This window comes from Ambystoma mexicanum, chromosome 7p, assembly GCF_040938575.1.
Source record: "Ambystoma mexicanum isolate Mex_15411 chromosome 7p, UKY_AmexF1_1, whole genome shotgun sequence".
In the NCBI taxonomy this organism is placed as follows: Eukaryota; Metazoa; Chordata; class Amphibia; order Caudata; family Ambystomatidae; genus Ambystoma; species Ambystoma mexicanum.
This window is the reverse complement of record NC_090939.1, coordinates 647,088,672-647,106,359: the sequence shown is the minus strand read 5'-3', so window position 1 is coordinate 647,106,359 and position 17,688 is coordinate 647,088,672. Positions and strand designations below refer to the sequence as shown.

Here is a 17,688-nt window from a genome sequence, read left to right as displayed (position 1 = left end):
ACCCTACAGCAAGAGGTAAATTCTCTCAGACTTTACAGTACCTTTGTATTGAAGAAAAAGTGCAGCACATGACTTCTGTTCCTGAGCAGCTCTGCAGATCTCACTGTTCCTGGGCCTCAGTCGCGGGGATAAGAGCGAGGACTTCTAGGGACTCCTGCACTGCAATGGGACGATCACCACTCGAAACCGGCAATCTTCAAATCAGTGGCTGTTCGGTGTTTCAGCTCCTCGCGTCTACCGCAAAACGCAACACTGCGGTTCCTGGCTGTCAAGATGGGCTTTCCTTGCTTCTGGGATCCCACACTCTGTTCAGGGGGCTCAGGCTTGGTCAGTCCTGCTTCATGGGAGTCCAGAGGATATTCCAAATGTTCTAGGCCAGCTTAAAAGCAACGCACACAATCTGGTGTTCCTCTCCCTGGCTATACGGTTTCTAGCAGCAACTCTGTGGAAATTCAACCAGCTCCGAGATGGATGTCCAGGTGGCTTATTTTGGAGTTGATTGGTCCCACCAACTCAGGGGGAGAAGTGCTTGCAGGGGCTTCTCAGTCGATGCGAACTTGCCGTTTCGGCACTGCACCAGGGCTTCAACGGCAAACCAACGGTCCAGGAGTTGCAGCAGGCGTCCTCTTCAAGCTCTTCTTCGGTTCCTTCATCCAGTAGTCGACTCTGCCTTCCAAGCCAAAAGAATTGCATTTTATTCAGTTCTCTCCCATTCATTCCAGCCTAGCTGTTACTCACCCAGCAGGGCGGCTGTCCTTGCCGGACAGCCAGCCATACACCAAAGAGTGCATTTGGGTCCCCTAGGAGACTAAGCACAGGGAGTTTCGGGCACCTCCCTCACTTCCTGCCTACCACAGACACTCTGGAGCCAGAGGCGGGCTTCACTCCTGAATCCCGCCAAAGGCGAAATGAACACAGAGACCAAACCTGGTTTGGCGCGCAGAGAAAATCTCTAGAAGGACCTTTCCACAAAGACATGGCGAAAAAAAGACGACCGGGCACCATTTTGTCAAAGATGGCTGCTGCGCCATTTTGAAAAAGATGGCTCCTGCGGTTGCTTTACCGGAGCCGCGAACGTAGCCCGCGGTAAAAGCAAGCCATGGTAGTTCGAATGAAACCACTGCCAACAGCCATTGAGTGAGTAAAGGCTAACATAAAACATGTTACATGAGAGTCTAGACACAGGGGATACTAAGTAACCCCTCCAGCACTCTATTGTAAGATAGTGTGTGCTGGGTCTACAAAGTTACAATGTTAAGTAATTTTACTTTACTGCTCTGGGAAACAGTTTATCCCAGAGAAAGTTATTTAAACCGTGGAGAAATCTGAAAGACTTCCCTGTGCCACTGCACTGAAGGTGCTGTGTGACACAATGTAAAAGATAATGCCTGTGGAGTTGTCAGACTCCATAACCAAAAGAAACACATAGGTAAAATTCACATTAAAATACATTAGAGAGTGGGGAAAAAAAGGGTCTCTCTCCAGGTTAAAAAATCAAGTCCTCATAATCCAGCAAAGTTGCTGGGGTCTCTAAGGTGGAGGAAATTGGCACATTTCTGAGAATTCTCCCTAACAACCCATCAACTCCAAAGTAAGCCACCTGGACATTCTCTCAGAGCTGGTTGACTTTCCACAGATTTGCTGCTGGAAACCGAAACGCCAGCAAGAGGAACACCAGATTGTGTGCATTGCCTTTAAGCTGGTCAAGAGCTCTGGGAAGATCCTCCGGACTCCCAGCAAGCAGGACTGAGCCCCCTCAACAGAGTGCAGGACCCCAGAAGTGAGGAAAGCCCGTCAAGACAGCCAGGAACCACAGTGTTGCTATTTGAGGTAGATGCGAGGAGCAGAAACACTGAACAGCCACTTGTTTGAAGTTTGCTGGTTGCGAGCGGTGACCGTCCTATTGAAGTGCAGAAGTCCCCATAAGTCCCCCCTCTTGTCCCCACGACGGAGGCCCAGGAACAGTGAGATCTGCAGAGCTGCTCAGGAACAGAAGTCATCTGCTGCACTTTTTCTTCAATCTAAAAGTACTGTAAAGGTCAGAGAACTTGCCTCTTGCTGTAGAGTTGCTTTCATCTTCTACCAACTTGTGACCCTACATTGATTCTTCTTTTTCTTCAAAGACTTCTAAAACATTGTGCAAAGGCTTTTCTTACTTAGCTGCAAAGAAGTGCTTCAGCCCATATAGACTTTTGCCCATTGACTTTGGCTTAGCCTGTTAAACTGAAAGACTCTTAGTGGTGGATCCAAGCGTATTTGCCTGCTTGAGAATATTTGTTATCTCTTGTATGTTCTAATAATATTTTCTTTTGACATTCCAAGAATATTCTAAATGCAACAGTGAAATATTAATGTCCCCAGTACCCTAGCTACTGAAGTCACCCGAGGGTGTAGGTTGTGTCTGTGGGCCATCCCAAAAGTTTAGTTACTGATTTAGAGATATTAAGAGTGTGTATTTTATGAAGTATATTTGAGTGTTACCGTTACATTGCTCCCTTCTGAAGAAGGCTTAATCTGACTGATAAATTAACAATTGTTTATTCAAGAAACCTTGTGTATAAGAGTTTATTTGAATACTTATCACTGTGAATCTCTGTGCAAATCCCCTACAGCTCACATTGACCTCTCTTGAAATCAGCCTGGCTGCTCAATCACGCTACCAACCTGTGTAGTACAGACATATACCAAAGGTTGGGTTTCTATTGTCAGGGTTGTTGTAGTGCACCCAATGGATGCTACATACAATCTTGCCTAACAGTCTGTTAGGTAAGATTTTCATAGAAATGGTATATCTTCCTGACCTCAGTCAACCCCAGAACATTTTGCTTTACTGGTGGATTATTTTTCCTCAAACCTCCAAGTTGGAACCTTTTTCCACACCCACAGAATATTTTACTCTTTATGGGTGTCATTTTTTTGACTCTCCCTAGTGTCTTTAAAGTTATCCTTTTTAACAACTTTTTGGCAATAAGTGCATGTTGTTGCTGGGTTGCCGTAGGGGCTCCCCTTTTAACTTTCTCTGGCTAACCTTGGGAGAACTACAGTTCCCAAGGGTAGAAAGGATCTTTGGGTCCCTTTTACATTTTATTCGCTGAAACCAGCACACCTCACCTTACGTGGAGTGCTGGAGAGATACAATGTATCCCCTTTCACACTAAAACTATAACAATTCTGTTACAGGGACAAGCTTACCTTCAATGGCTGGTGGCAGTGATACCTTGTATTAATTTGGTGCACCTTTACCGCGGACTGTGTTCACAGCTGCAGTAAAGGCACCCAAGGGTGCTCATTTTACCAAAATGGCCAGTTTTCTTTTTTCGCCATTTGTGTTTCGTGTCCTTTCTTGTTCCTTCCCCTGACATTCAGAGCGGGAAATTCATCTAGGGTGCCAGTCTGTCTGTGAAGGAAGGAAGCGAGGTAGGAGTCCAAAACTCTGCAGCCCTTGCTCTTCCTCCTTGCCGGAATGGGGACAAATCCCAGTAGGGGGCTGGCTGGCCTTATTGGACAACCAGACTGCCCCTTGTTGTAAAATGCAGGGAGAGAATGCAGAGGTTGTGCTGTAATTCCTGTTAAAAAACTGCGAACCTGGAAGCTGAAGACAAGTTGACCACTGGAACCGAAACCGAAGAGGATGAAGAAGGAAAAGCGGGTGAGATGATTTCCAACGACCAGAGAGCCTGCAGTGTAACCGGAGCCTGCTGTAGCACTTCCTTCCAATCGACTTGGGACTCCGAAAAAGAACTCCCAGAGCCTGGTGAGACCCACTAGACTCAAGACCTGCATTTTGAGCCATCCCATGGGTTGCTGCGACCTTGCGGGGCTGCAATAACCCAATAACCTGGGACCTCAAGCCATTGAGCGTTGCAAGGTCATCTGAATTCCGAATCTCGCTGAAACTTCGTGGGCATCCTTGTGTATCTCCAGAGACAAAAATCGTGTCTGAAAAGTCCCCTCACCAGATCGCTGGACCTTTGTAACGGCGAGAATTCAACCGCGGTTATCGGTCTTATTCTGTGCTGCTGTAAAAGGTGCCAAATCCACAGAACTCCATTCAGCCGCGAGGAAAACCTTGCCTAGAGCCTTCTTCATTGATCCCTGCTGCAAAGTCCCTTCCAAGGTCCTGTTTTCAGTCACCACGACAAGGAATCCACTGACCGGGTATTTGGCTGCAGATCCTGAAGTCGTCCTGCTGCAAAATCTTTTTCAATGCTGAGGTACTGTGTTTACTTGGTTGTGTACTTACCTTAAGTCTCTTGGGATTCATGTGTAGTTGTGGGGTGTTTTCTGTGATGAGGTCTCATCCAGTGCTCCCATTCCCACTGCTAAAATCTTGCTACGCTGTTTTAGTGAAGCCTCTGGACCCTCCTCGAACTCTAGAAGTTAAATACTCACTCGTTTGCCCAGTCTTCCTGAGGAACTCTGACATTTGCTACTTAAGAACCTATTCTGACAATGTCTGTTGGTCACTAGATCCTAGTGACCCCACTCCCCACCCCCTTCTGCCACTGAGAAAACTCATGCTCCAAATATAAGGGAAAGACTTAAGGGATTGGGCCTTTTGCCTAGAAAAGAAAATAAGTTTAAAAGTTACTTACTTGAAAAAGAGTTTGTTGGTAACTAACTCAGAGTGGACAGTTACAAAACGTTCTTACTTACTTTAGATCTGTGATGCACTCTTCTCAAAAGTATGTTTAACATCTTTCCTTCGTTAGAAATCGTTTTGCCATTCTAATAGAAAGTAGATGTGAAGGTATATTACTCACCTGTGATTTGGTTGTGCCTCTTCCCAAAAGTAATGTGTGAGTTTCAACAGATTATTCCTGTTAGGATAATAGTAGGAGTGTCCCCCAACTGGGTCTTGCTTCCCCTGAGCTGCTGTTAGCCAGTCCAGAATAAGTCTGCATTAGATCCTAGCTACCTAGAATAACTCTGAGTCATTCAGTAAAGTGTAACATTGGGTTTTGCTTTCCCTGTGCGATTTAAACAGACACAAGAAGATAGCTCCTTGAAAACGTGTATGGGTCTTACTTGCCTTGAGTTAGCTGTGTGTTATCCCAAAAGTAGTTATAGGTTTTTACTGTACCTGGAATAAGTACCACTATTCACAAAACGTATACTGTCCAGTTGACTGATGTCATTGGTTACTGAGCATTACTGTACAACTGGTAGGGTCTACTACCCTTGAATTGCTTAATGTAATGTGAAAGTAACCATTGGCTTTTACTCCCCAAGAATAGTTGTGACCTACACTGAATGTGTATGTAAAGGTTTGACTTCCCTAGAACTACTGTTAGATGTTCCAAATAAGGTTTATGCTTTGGTCTGTGTATCTTCAAGCATAGTGTTGTGTTTTTATAATTGTGATGTGTGATAGTACTTATTTACCCCTAGATTTATTTGGCCCTACTTGTATTTAAATAAATCATTTATTTTTACATACTTAGTGTTTTAGTGTTTCTTTGGACCATTTGTATTCCAATTTCATGTGTAGTGATTCTACAGCCCTCTCTCCCTCCTAAGAGAAGCCTGACTGCTCTGTCTATGCTACCATGAGCTCAGGTGGTACAGCCTTATACTAAAGGTGGAGTCTTTTGTACTGCCTCAGTTGAATAGTTTTACTAAGCCCTTAGTTGGACTTCAGAAAACCTGTCATATCATCATCTAGCCCCTCCCGGCCGTTGGTATGCCATAAACGTGCTTTACAGACAAACGCGCACTCACTTCTTGAGAAGTGGGCCTATTATGTGTAAGGGCAGGCCGAAGGTCCACCACAACAGGATAGGAAGGATGCCTTTTTTTAGGATATATTTGCAGCTTCTTGGGGGTTACCTCAACATCATGGCTTTTTGAGGGAATTGGAAGTGCTTAATAAAGGCTTTTACTAGCCTCTTGTCTTTGCCAGGCGATCACGCCCCATCTCAACAGCTCACAGTAGGGTTTGCAGCATTGTACTCAGCTCCAGTAGTTTCCGCATACAGAGGTCACTTCTGTGCACACAGAAGTGATTTTTCCTGCATGTTCCATAGTGTTCTGCGTAATGCCATATCAGGCCCTTTTCCACATTTGCCCTTCAGACAGCAGATCACTAACGCGTTTTCCTAAACTTCCTCGGATGCTCCTTAGTTTTGGGGCTTTCGTGCCATTATCCTTTGCACGATTTTCATCAGCTGCTCCCCCCATGACATGATGGGTGTGACCGTAGACCTACATTTCCTCACAGCAATATAGCATTGCTTCATTTGTTTTTTTAGTTTGTCTATTCACTTCGCTTTCCCTGTTGGCAGTATGGTGGCTTCCTCTTCAGAGGTTAGGAGTACCTGCCTAGTGAGTATTGCCAAAAGAGAAGCATTGTGCCGCAACAAGTCGCTTTACACATTGAGTGAACACTTTGTCCATTTTAGGATAAAAGGCACAGCATACATACTTGTTATCAATCAGCAATGTCCTCATTATTGAAGGCTATTCTTCACAGAATACAGGAATAGAAAATAAAACAGTGAAAATCCAGCACTTTACACAAGAATAGACTACAAAGCACTTAAAACTCTCAGCTTTACAGAAGCAGGAAGGTGGCTAGAATGGGTCCACGATTGATAAGTGCAGCTGTCTTTGCTTAGGAAAAGAAAAATCTGTTTTTGTACACCATCAACCCACCAAAGAAGGCACACAATGCAGTTTTACTGATGACCGTTTAAGTTGAAATAAGACTGCAGTCAAGAAACAATTCCAAAAAGTAAAATATACTTTATTACTTACTTTCTTTGTTTTCTAATTGTTGTTTCTTTTTTTTTTTGTCAACATAAATTGGTCTCTTCTTTGGCACAGAATCATCTTTGGATGGCACTTCAACACCTGGAAAACAATGGCAAACAATTATCTCAAAGGAAAGACTGAGCTCTTATCCATAACTATGGGAAACATTTGAAAGAACTCATTTACATTGCACACCGAGGGAACGTTGCAAACATGCTGGGATGGGAACTTGCAATAACACTCCAGCTCTTAATAAGAAATATGTACAAATTAATGAAACTACAACAAAAATATTACTGCAGAGAAGAGTACAAGGAAATGCAATGTGGCAGTAAGGCATGGCAGGGTAAACCTCCAAGGCAGAAGAGGAGAGGTATCAACTCTAGTGGTGGGGGCAGAAATGTGCGACGGTGCATTAACCATGTAGCTTCCAGTGGGCTGCAAGCAAGGACCTCTAATGTCCACTATGCACGTTCAGAGAGATCTTGTAGATGCCCCATTGCTCGGACTGGCACTGATATGGCATTTATAACGCACCTATACACAAGTGTTTCAAGGCGTGTTTCATGTTGAATCATGTATACTTACAGCAGAGCAGGGATTGTATGCGAGTAGCCCTAAGGAACAAGTTACTTACCTGTAACTGTTGTTCTCCAGCATGGGTCTAGCATGGATTCACATGCTCATGAATATTCCCTGTCAGGCTGGGAATCCTCTGTAAAAGAAAAAACAGTTTCGTTTCTAAACTGTCTTTCTCCTATACACCAATCACTGAGCTCTGGGTCATACTGCCCTCAGCCAATGACTGCCCTCTACCTAAGCCCCTCCTCCGGCAGCCATCTTCACATTTGGGAGCACGTAAAGTCGCAGTAGCACCCAGAGAAGAGCCGCAGAGGGGCAGGCGGGAGGGTTCGCATGTGAATCCATGCCAGACCCATGCTGGAGAACAACAGTTACATGTAAGTAACTTCTTCCTTCTCCAGCATGGGGTCTGGCATGGATCCACATGCTCATGAATAAAGAATACATAGCAGTACATACATGTATACACAACCACAGGAGGTGGCAATGCTCAATAGAAGCAATCTCTTACCTCCTCTAGGCTCACCTTCAAGCGAACAGGTTGCGTAGCACTGCTTGGCCGACTCTGGACTCCTCCCTGGAATCCCTGTCGATGCACCAGCAGTAACGAGAGGACGGTGCGCCCACAGTGAAGACCGTCCCGGAGACCTGGTATAGCAGGAGATAGCCGCCAGATGTACCTTGATTTAGCCCCGATTTAGCGAATGACAAATACGGAAGTACCTGCGTGGCCGTCACCCGCAGAGGGTTGATATTTTGTGAGCGGTACCAAATCGCAGAACACTTCCATTTGTGTCTGTAGCACTTCGAAGCCGACGATGCCCTGGCCTTGGCAAGAACCTCCCTGCAGTCCACCAGAAGCTTGTAACCACCAAACTCTAATGCTGCAGCAGCCAGGGCTTCAGGTTCAGCAATCCTGGGTCGTGTTGCAGAATCGCACCTCTTTTCCTGGCGAGGATATCCGTGACCACTGGCAGCTTGACTGTAGGGGATGCTGACATGCTGAGAAGTTTCGGGCACCAGATCTGCCTCGGCCACAGAGGTGCAACAAGGATCATCCTGCACCGGTACCGTCTGAGTTGACTGATGACTCGAAGTAGTAGTGGCAATGGAGGGAACGCGTACAGTCACAGGCCTTCCCAAGGGAAGGAGAATGTGTCCCCCATGCTCCCCGGTTGGGGGAATCTGCTGGCTAACCTCCGGCACTTGGTGTTCGTCGCCATTGCAAAAAGATCGATCTGGCGACTGCCCCATTTGAGGAAAAGGTTGTCCACTTGATCCTGCCGAAGCTCCCACTCATGGCAAGAGAGCACCTCCCTGCTGAGAGAGTCGGTGACTGTGTTCTTTACTCCAGCCAGGTGAAACGGAATGAGGAACATCCGTTGGGCAACGTCCCAGTGCCACAAATACTGTGCCTCTTTGGAGAGCGCTGGGGATCTGGTGCCCCCTTGCTTCAGGATGTAAAACATTGTGGTGGTATGGTCTGTGAAGACCCTCACCACTTTGCCCTTGAGGGACGGCAGAAACGACTTGGGGCCCAAAACATTGCCTGTAGTTCCAGTACGTTTATGTGTAGCGTCTTCTCTTCCGGCAGCCACAGTCCTCTGGCGTGAAGACATCCAGTGTGGGCTCGCCACCCTTCCAGGGAAGCGTCTGTCGTGACAGTTTCCTGGTACGGGGCACTCTGGAAGTCCGTGCCTCTGGCGATGCTGGAGCACACGCCACACCACCTCATCGCTTGACAGAACTCATCGACGAGTGCAATTCTGTCCTGGAAGCCTCGGGTCACCTGGACCCAACGGGCGTCGAGGAACTCCTGGAGCGGACGCATCAGCAATCTGCAGATCCGAATCAGGTATATGCACGACAACATCATGCCGAGCAGCGACTTGATGGTCCTCACCGTGGCGATCTTCAGTGCCAACAGCCATTGCACCTTGCCAAAGATGGTCGCTATCCTCTCCTCCGAATGCGACTCCAAGCAGGACACCGAGCCTGGATCCCAGGAACAGCACATCCTGCGATGGAGTCAAGCAGGGCTTTGCATAAACCCAGGTCTGTCAGCAGCCGGGCGGTCTTTGCTGTGTGATCAACTGCAATGTCCCTTGATTTAGCCCGGATGAGCAGGTAAGGGTACACTTAAATCCCCTGCGATATGTCCCTATGAGGCACTTGGGGGGGGGGGGGGGGGGGGGGGAGAGGGTCGCTGGGCTAGCACCCGTCAACATCTCCGTCAATGTAGTTGTCATCGCCGCCTCCGGCAGGTGCCTCCGGCAGGTGCCTCCACGATGTTTCCATTGTCGTCGTCACCACCCTGGATGGTGTGGACGGAAAGTATCTCGTCGTCCTCGGATGATGAACTGTCCGTGCCTTCGAGTTCCTCTCCACCCCCCCCCCTCTTTTTTGGGCCTTGAGGGATTGGTCTCGGGCTAAGGTCCGGCAGCCTCTTCTCCGGAGGATTCTCTACTGGCTTGCCCAAAGCCTCCCACCTGGGAGGAAGCCCTACTCTCACCACCGGGGTACCCTGGACTGGGTCCGCCCATTTTGCCTTCGAAAGGGTGGCCAGCGCCAACTCGATAGAGGACGACGATTTGGCCTGGGTCACCTGGGCCTTCACGGGCAGGTCAGAAAACTTGTCACGCTTGGCCATCTCCTTCACGGACAGGTCAGACACCCCGTCCTGCTTGGCCTTCTCCAGTATCTCCCGCAGCTTCCCTGGGGCAGCAGATTTTCTCTTGGTCGAAGAGCTGGAGTGGTGGCTGAGAGTGAGGCAGACGGAGACGATAAACATGCCCGGACCAGCGCGGGAACTGCTGTAGCGGGGACCCTGACGGATGCAGACTTGCAGTGGTTGGCCTAGTGTTGGGCCCCCACAGATGGAGCGCCCTCGGAGGACTTAGAAGCCCCCTCAGATTGGCTGGATCCAGAAGAGGCATGCCCTGTGAATCACCAGGGGTAGAGGGCCTGGCCTTGAGCCATGTCGCCAACCGGACGCATCGATCCTTCATCGTGCGCTTGTTGAAGCCACGGCAGATCTCACATTTCCTTTATGCGTCGGGTGTAGACAATATAGGCACTGGGAATACTTGTCGTCCGTGGAAATATTCCGCAAACCGCAGCTGGTGCACTGCTTGAAGAGGGAAGCGCAGTCCTTCTCCGCCATGATCCGGCGCTTTGTAGGCCTAAAGAACTTCTGGAAGCTTCCAAGAATAAACACTAGACGATTTCTGCCATTGAGGGGCGATGAAAGATGACGAAAAATGGGTCCCCGTTAATTGGAAGGATAAGCGATGGAGAACACGGGCTTGATTAAACCGAAAACACAGTTTTCCTACCAAAAACGCAAAGATGGCTGCCAGAGAAGGGGCTTCGGTAGAGGGCAGTTATTGGATGGGCGCAGTATGACCCAGAGCTCAGTGATTGGTTTATAGGCGAAAGATAGTTTAGAAATGAAGCTGAAGCCGTTTTTTCTTTTACCGAGGATTCCCAGCCTGACGGGGCATATTAATGAGCATGTGAATCCATGCCAGACCCCGTGCTGGAGAAGTCATGCTTACAATTCAACAAGAGAATGTCATTCCAAATGGGATGTTCGATAGATAAGGACAACCTGGACAGATCGATGAAAAGAAAGTGGAGGAAAGATTTACGCACCTAATTCCCCTTTCTCCCCCATCCACAATGATGTAAGTAACAAGACCAATTCCTTTATTTTCAAACCAAGATGGCCATCATGGTTTAGACTACATCTGGTCTCCAGGGAAAGTGAGTGGGGGAGGCTGGAAACCGAAACCTGGAAGAGATGTAGAGCCAAGGGGCATAAAAGACCAATAGTAATTGGTAAGCACATTTACCAAGATGGAGAGAAGGAAATAGACAAGGGTCTCAGATCCATGGCTCCTTTGAGAGATAAGTAGATCAAACCTTCTAGCTGTTTAGAAATTAACCCAGGAATTTGCAGACAAAAGAGGCTGCCCAATGTTAAATGGATTTCTAGAATCTGGCCAGGTGGACAGATTTTAGGAGGCCACCCTAGTTATAGTTATAGTGAACATGTTAATTGAGAGGTTAGCCAAAACCCAATCAATGTAAATGTGGAGAGCAGTGAAGGCTATTCCCAGGAGAGAATAAGCACGGTCAGGGATCCACAATGAGTCCACACAGTGAAGCACACAATAATTCAATTGAGACAGGCAAGTACAAAAAAAATACTATATTTATTCTAGGCCGAGAACCCACACTAGGAAATGAAACAAGCAGGTGATAATATGACAACATTCAATTATGAAAATGTATAGAGTCACCTTTAGGTCCATAGGAATGTGTGCAATAATGTATTCAACAAAAGGGAAGGTAAGTAGTGATGCAGTAAAATAGGACCAAGTCACAAGAAATATACTCTAACTTTGTAAGTCCAATCACTGAGTGGGTCCTTGTGCCCAAAAGTCAAAGCTCCTTAGAAAATGGGTCTGATGCAGGAAGAGTTTGTGTTGGTGAAATGTTCCAGAGAGATATTCAACAAAGTTACAGGTAAGTAAAATGACGTTTGTCTTTTCAGGCAAAGCACAACACCTAGACAACACCTAGACTGAATTACTTTTAACGATCATTACACTCCTGCCCCTTACTGTTTTCATAATGCCTCTCCATACACTCATCTCTCGTAAACAGCTTACACAAAATGTGTAAACTTTTTATTAAATTCCTATAAAATCACTAAACTAATTACGAACAATTTTTTTTAATGTATAATTTATTGTGGGGGTTAGTACGTGAATCAATATTGTACTCTTGCTCAGTAGAAACACTTTTCCTGAGCTTTCCATTTAACGCGTTGTATTGGTTATCTATTCAGTTACATCTACATACGACACGATGATTAAAATAAGTGATGGAATGGAATAACCAAAGTTTGTTCTAAGGTTCATTGTAAGGGGAACAGAGGGGAGACTGATGCGTTGCACCCCCCACTCATGACTGAGTGTGAGAGTCAGTGTCTCTCAGTGTCTCTCTCTCAGTCTCTCTCTCTCTCTCTCTCTTTCTCCCCCCCCCCCAGTGTTAGGTAAGATTTTCATAGCAATGACATATCTTCCTGACCTGTGTCAACCCCAAAACATTTTGCTTTACTGGTGGATTATTTTCCCTATACCCCAGTGAGTGGGAACCTTTTTTCACAATCATAGAATCGTTTACTCTTTTTATAGGTGTCATTTTCTCACTCTCCATCGTGCTTTTTTAATTGAATCCTCCGACAACTTTTGGTTTTACCTTTTTATTGTTATAGGGTTGCCCTTGGGACTCCCCTTTTAACTTTCCCTGGCTAACCTTGTGAGAACTACAGTTCCCATTGGTAGAAAGGATCTTTGGATCCCTTTTACATTTTGTTAGGTGAAACCAGCACACCCAAACTTATGTGAAGTGCTGGGGAGTTACAATGGATCCCCTTTCTCCTTTTAACTAACATTTGTTACAGGAACAAGCTTACCTTTAATGGCTGGTGGCAGTAAACCTTTTTACTAATTCGGTGCACCTTGTAAGGAACTCATGGTGACAACAGTAAAGACAGACACAAGTGATCATAGTTCAAGGTTGTTTATTAAACTGTAGGCTGGAAAAACGTAGTTTGGAAAAACGCCCAATCTAAACCGAAATCTAAGATGGGAGCAAGCGTCGACCATCAAATGATAATAAAGCAGTCCTAGTGGTGGTGTGTCAAAAAGGGACTTTACTAAGAAACCTATTGCAAAACCTTACTACTAAAGAGGTGTGGGATACTTCTCAAGAAAACAAATAAGTGTTCGCAAATATGTCGGATGTGATAGCTAGGATCTTCCTTCCCCACTTTTTGAGCACAGGGTTAAGGTGGTATCTCACAGTTCTCAAGCTTCCCCCAGAACGAGACGACAGTTCAGCTCCAGCTATCAGGTTCTCCGATGGTTTACAAGTCTTTTTCCCAAAAAAAAGTCTCTTGCCAACGAGGGCCTGAAAATTCCACACACACAGTACTGTTCTAAAAATTTATAAGCTACTCACTATAGTGACTAACGTACTCCTATTCCATAGTCCCCTTTGCTCCATACTGTATGGGCGTCCCTCGCTAGGGACGGGGGACTGGAACCTTTTTCATCAGAAAAATCATCGTCCCCTTTAAATATAGATGCACGCAGGGGCACAGCCCTGGGAACATGCGCCACCGTGACTCCGTCCAATATTAACATTGCCCAATGACACCAGTTCTATTAGGGTGGAGGACGGTGGGGCGTATGGAGGAAAGGGGACTATGGACTAGGAGTACGTTAGTCACTACAGTGAGTAACTTATAATTACTCCTACATCTCGTCCCCTTTCCTCCATACTGTATGGGCGATTACAACTAAATGTAGCCCCAGGGTGGGGAGTTGCCCAAGTTCCTTAACACTGCCTGACCGAATGCTGCGTCCGACCTGGCATCTAAGCAGTAGTGCTTGAAGAAGGCCGAGGGAGTAGCTCACGTAGCCTCCTTGCTGATAACCTGCCAGGGAACGTGTCTTTGGAAAGCTACTGCCGTGGCCTTAGCTCTGATGGCGTGGGCATGCACGTTTGCTGGTAATGGCTTGTGCTGGCCCTCATAAGCCTCCTTGATGGCCATAACCTTCCACCTTGCTATGGAAGCATTGGAGGCCTGACAGCCTGGTTTTGACCCCCCCAAAGGTGACGGAGAGGGCGTCTGATTTGCAGAAGCTCTTGGTTCTGTCCAGGTAGAATTTTAGTGCACGTCTGACATCTAGACGGTGCAGTATCCTCGGAGCGTCACCCTTGGGGTTCCGCGAAGAAAGTTGGTAACACTATCTCCTCATTAAGCGCCAAGGATGAGTATGCCTGTCCTTTTTGCATAGACTTGCATAATAGCCTGGCAGTTAAGGGGTTAAGTGAAAAGCAGAGACGGCCTTCGGGAAGAATGTGGGGTGCAATCTGAGCACCACATTGTCCTTATGAAATATAGTATATGGCTCTGAAGCCACGAGAGCCTGGATCTCACTAGCCTGATGTCCACAAATGGGGAAAAAAAAAGGCTCAAAAGATCTATGTGCCATGGCGCCCAGGACCACATTGAGGTCCCACACCAGGTATGGTTTCTTGATATGAGGATATCATCTAGTCAGGCCAGCCAGGTGCCTCTTAACCACTGGATTCGAGGATGCGAATATCTCCTCTTCCGAGTTCTTGTAAGCTCCAATGGTCGCCAGATACGTGCAGCATGTGCCTACTTGTACACCTGAGTGTGCAAGGAGTGCAGAGAGAGAGATAACACGTCGTCCAGAGTGCAAATCAATGGAGAAATGTCCTTCAATTCTAATCCGTGACAGAACCTGGTCCACTTGCTTTTGTACTGGCTCCTGGTAGCGTCGCTCCTAGCCCCCTCTATAATGGCCAGGTTAGCCTGTGACAAGTGCAGATGCTTCAGGGAGACCTGTTCAGGAACCACGCTGCAAGGGCTAACTTCTGCAGGGAGGGGTGGAATACTGTGCCCCCCTGCTGAGCGAGGAGGTGCGCTGAGCCCCGCGGGAGGTGTACCGGGGCCTGGTCTGACAGGCGGACCAGTTCCAAGAACCAGGGTCTTGCTGGCCACCATGGAGCTTTCATGATGATCTGAAGGTCCGCCGACTCCCTGATCCTGCAGATGACCCTGTGCAACAGAGGAGTGGGGGGAAAATCGTACACGTTCATGTTGTTCCATGGGATCTGCATTGTGTCACCCAGCGAACCCCTGCCTTGCCCCAGCCAGGAGGCAAACTGGGGGCACCTCCTGTTGCTACTGGTGGCAAAGAGGTCCACCTGCGGATGACCCCACCTGCTGAAGATCCCCTGAAGGACCTGCTTGTTCAACTGCCATTGGTAGCTGTCCGCACCAAGCCTTCTGAGCCTTTCCGCCTCTAGGTTGGACTCCCCCGAGAGGTGAACTGCCGATCGGTGCATGTTCTCCAGAGCCCATTCCCAAATGTCGACCGCCAGTTGCATAGGGGAGGGGACCTGAGGTGCTGGTGGTTGGAAAGGCCTGGCTATCCGCAGGTTGTAGTCTGCACCCCACCAGAATATAACCTGGTGAAGATGTTGTGGTACGCTGACCTGCTCCGCCTGCAAACCCTGCTCCTGGTTCCAGGAGGCTGAGAAGTTTAGCTGCAGCAGCTTAATTTTGAGCCTCGTATGTGGCACTGCAAGAAGACATGCAGCCATAACTTCCAGCAGGTGTTGGTACCACCACGCTGAGGTTACCACTCTGCTGAGAAAATGCCCAGTAGCCCTCTTGCCGGCTGTAATCTTGTCCTCCAAGAGGGAAGATCCTCTCAGAGCTTGTGTCCCAGATAAGGACCAAGAAGGTCAAACTGTGCGGGCACCAACTGAATGAGATTGATAGAGAAGCCCAGGTCGTATAGTGTATCCATGAGGTCGGAGGCCATATGTTGGACCTCCTCCGGAGATCTCGCACTGACTAGCCGGTCGTCTAGATATGGATAAATGTGATGGCCTTGTGCCCAGAGTAGGGCTGCCACTGCGTTAATTAGCCTTAAAGACTCTGTGGGCCGAACTGAGACCAAAGGGTAGAACCCTGTATTGAAAGTGAAAACCCATGATCCTGAACCTTAGGAAGCACCAATGGGGTTCCCAGATCGGGACGTGTAGGGAGGCATCCTTCAGATCCAGGGAGCGCATCCAATCTCCCGCACAATGTCTCCGCTAGGAAGGCTGAGTAACCATCTGGAACTTTTGGAGGAGAAGGTGGAAAGGTCTAACAACTCTCAGGCCAGCCTGGTTCTTTTTGTTTATGGCGAAAATTCTTGAATAGAAGGCCATGCCCCGCTGTGAGGCTGGTACTTCCTCCACTGCCTGGCTTGCTACTAGCTAGCGTATTTCTGCCAACAGAGTTGCTGTACCAATCTGCAGGAGCGGAGGGGCATGGATTCTACTGAGAGGATCCAAGGGACAGTGAACTCTGTCCGCCAGCAGTGTATTTGAAGGGCAAGCCTGCCCCCCTACTGGAGACTCGTGGATCCGGATGGGCCTGTTGCAATTTCTTCCCTTCTTAGGCTGGGGCTGATGAGCGGGACTGGAAAACCCTCGGGTTAGCTGCCTTGTGCTGTTTGCGCCTGTGCTTGCTAGAGGATCTGTCAGGTTGCCTGGACAGTCTCTCCTGGAAGCCTCTGAAGCCTCCAAAGGACTGATCCTTGTCCAAGCGACAGTGCATTTGGCTGTAGGTCTTAAGAGTGGACTTGGTGAGGATAGATGAAGATTTCACCGTCTGTGAAATATTCTTTTTCTAATCAAGTTCCTCATCCGTTGTCGAATGGAACAGGTCACCCCCCTCGAAAGGCAGGTCTAGTAGGAGTTCCTGCACATCTGGGTTGAATTTTGTTGCCCTGAGCCAAGCCATCCTTCGCATGTCCGTGGCAATATAAATGGCACGTCCCGAAGTGTCAATGTGAGCCACAGTAGACTCCATTATGTCTTGTGCCACGATTTTGGCCTCCACAAGCCCACACTTGAAGGGAGCCTGGCTGTGGGTAGGGAGCATGGGGAGGAAATCGGCAATCTCCCTCCATAGCTTCTGGTTGACAGCCGCCAACATGGCGTCAGCGTTGGCCTGGCGCAGGTGGAGAGTGGCGTTAAAATACATTTTCTTTCCAAACACCAGCACAATCTTTTCCTCCTTGCCCAGAAGTGCTGAGGCCGAAGTTGCCAAAGAAGATTATGGCTTAGACTATAGTGATGCTCCCGCCATCACCGAAGAATGTGGATGGGGTTGCGCCGACAAGAAGAGGGGGGTCCCCTTCCGTTTGCATGTACTTAGCGTCCAAACACCTATTGGTAGGCTGGGTAGAGTGCAGGTTGGGCCAACCTTTTTTGGCAAGCGCTATGATGTCCTTTTGAGGTGGGACTGCCGTTCTAGAAGTAGGGCATAGCGTGAGAACTTCAGCCAGTACCCCCGCCTCCGGTTGTTCCAATTGTGGCTGCAGGATTCCTAGGTACTCTGCCAGACCCGCCAACCACTTATGAAAAGCTTTGGCTGACGATGGAGTGTCCAGATCCTCCTCCTCGTCTGTGTTCACTGTTGTGTCCTGCAGGTCTGGGAGAGCCGAAGGAGTGCTAGGCGCAGGAATCTGTGGCGTGCTGATCATCAGTGCCGGAGGCTGCTGAAGCAGCAGTGCCGGGACTGTCGTCACTGGTACAGGCATGGGGTCCGGGGCTGCCGTGACTGTTAAAGGTACAAGAGCAGAACTGGAACCAGGGGAGGTGTGGCGGTGGGTGCTTGCAGCTTTAAAGGAGGGAGCATGTCCCTGATCACTTCGCTGAGGATAGTACCCATCTGTGGTGATC

General features: G+C 48.0%; 1 protein-coding gene across 1 annotated transcript in view; it reads right to left on the bottom strand.

Annotated features, from left to right (window-relative positions):
• The window catches only part of EIF5B (eukaryotic translation initiation factor 5B), a 1,211,079-nt gene that overhangs the window by 818,143 nt on the left and 375,248 nt on the right, over positions 1-17,688 (bottom strand). The window contains exon 7 of the mRNA XM_069636688.1: positions 6,757-6,852. Within this exon, the coding sequence (XP_069492789.1) occupies positions 6,757-6,852 (96 nt within the window). The remainder of the gene's footprint in view (positions 1-6,756; positions 6,853-17,688) is intronic.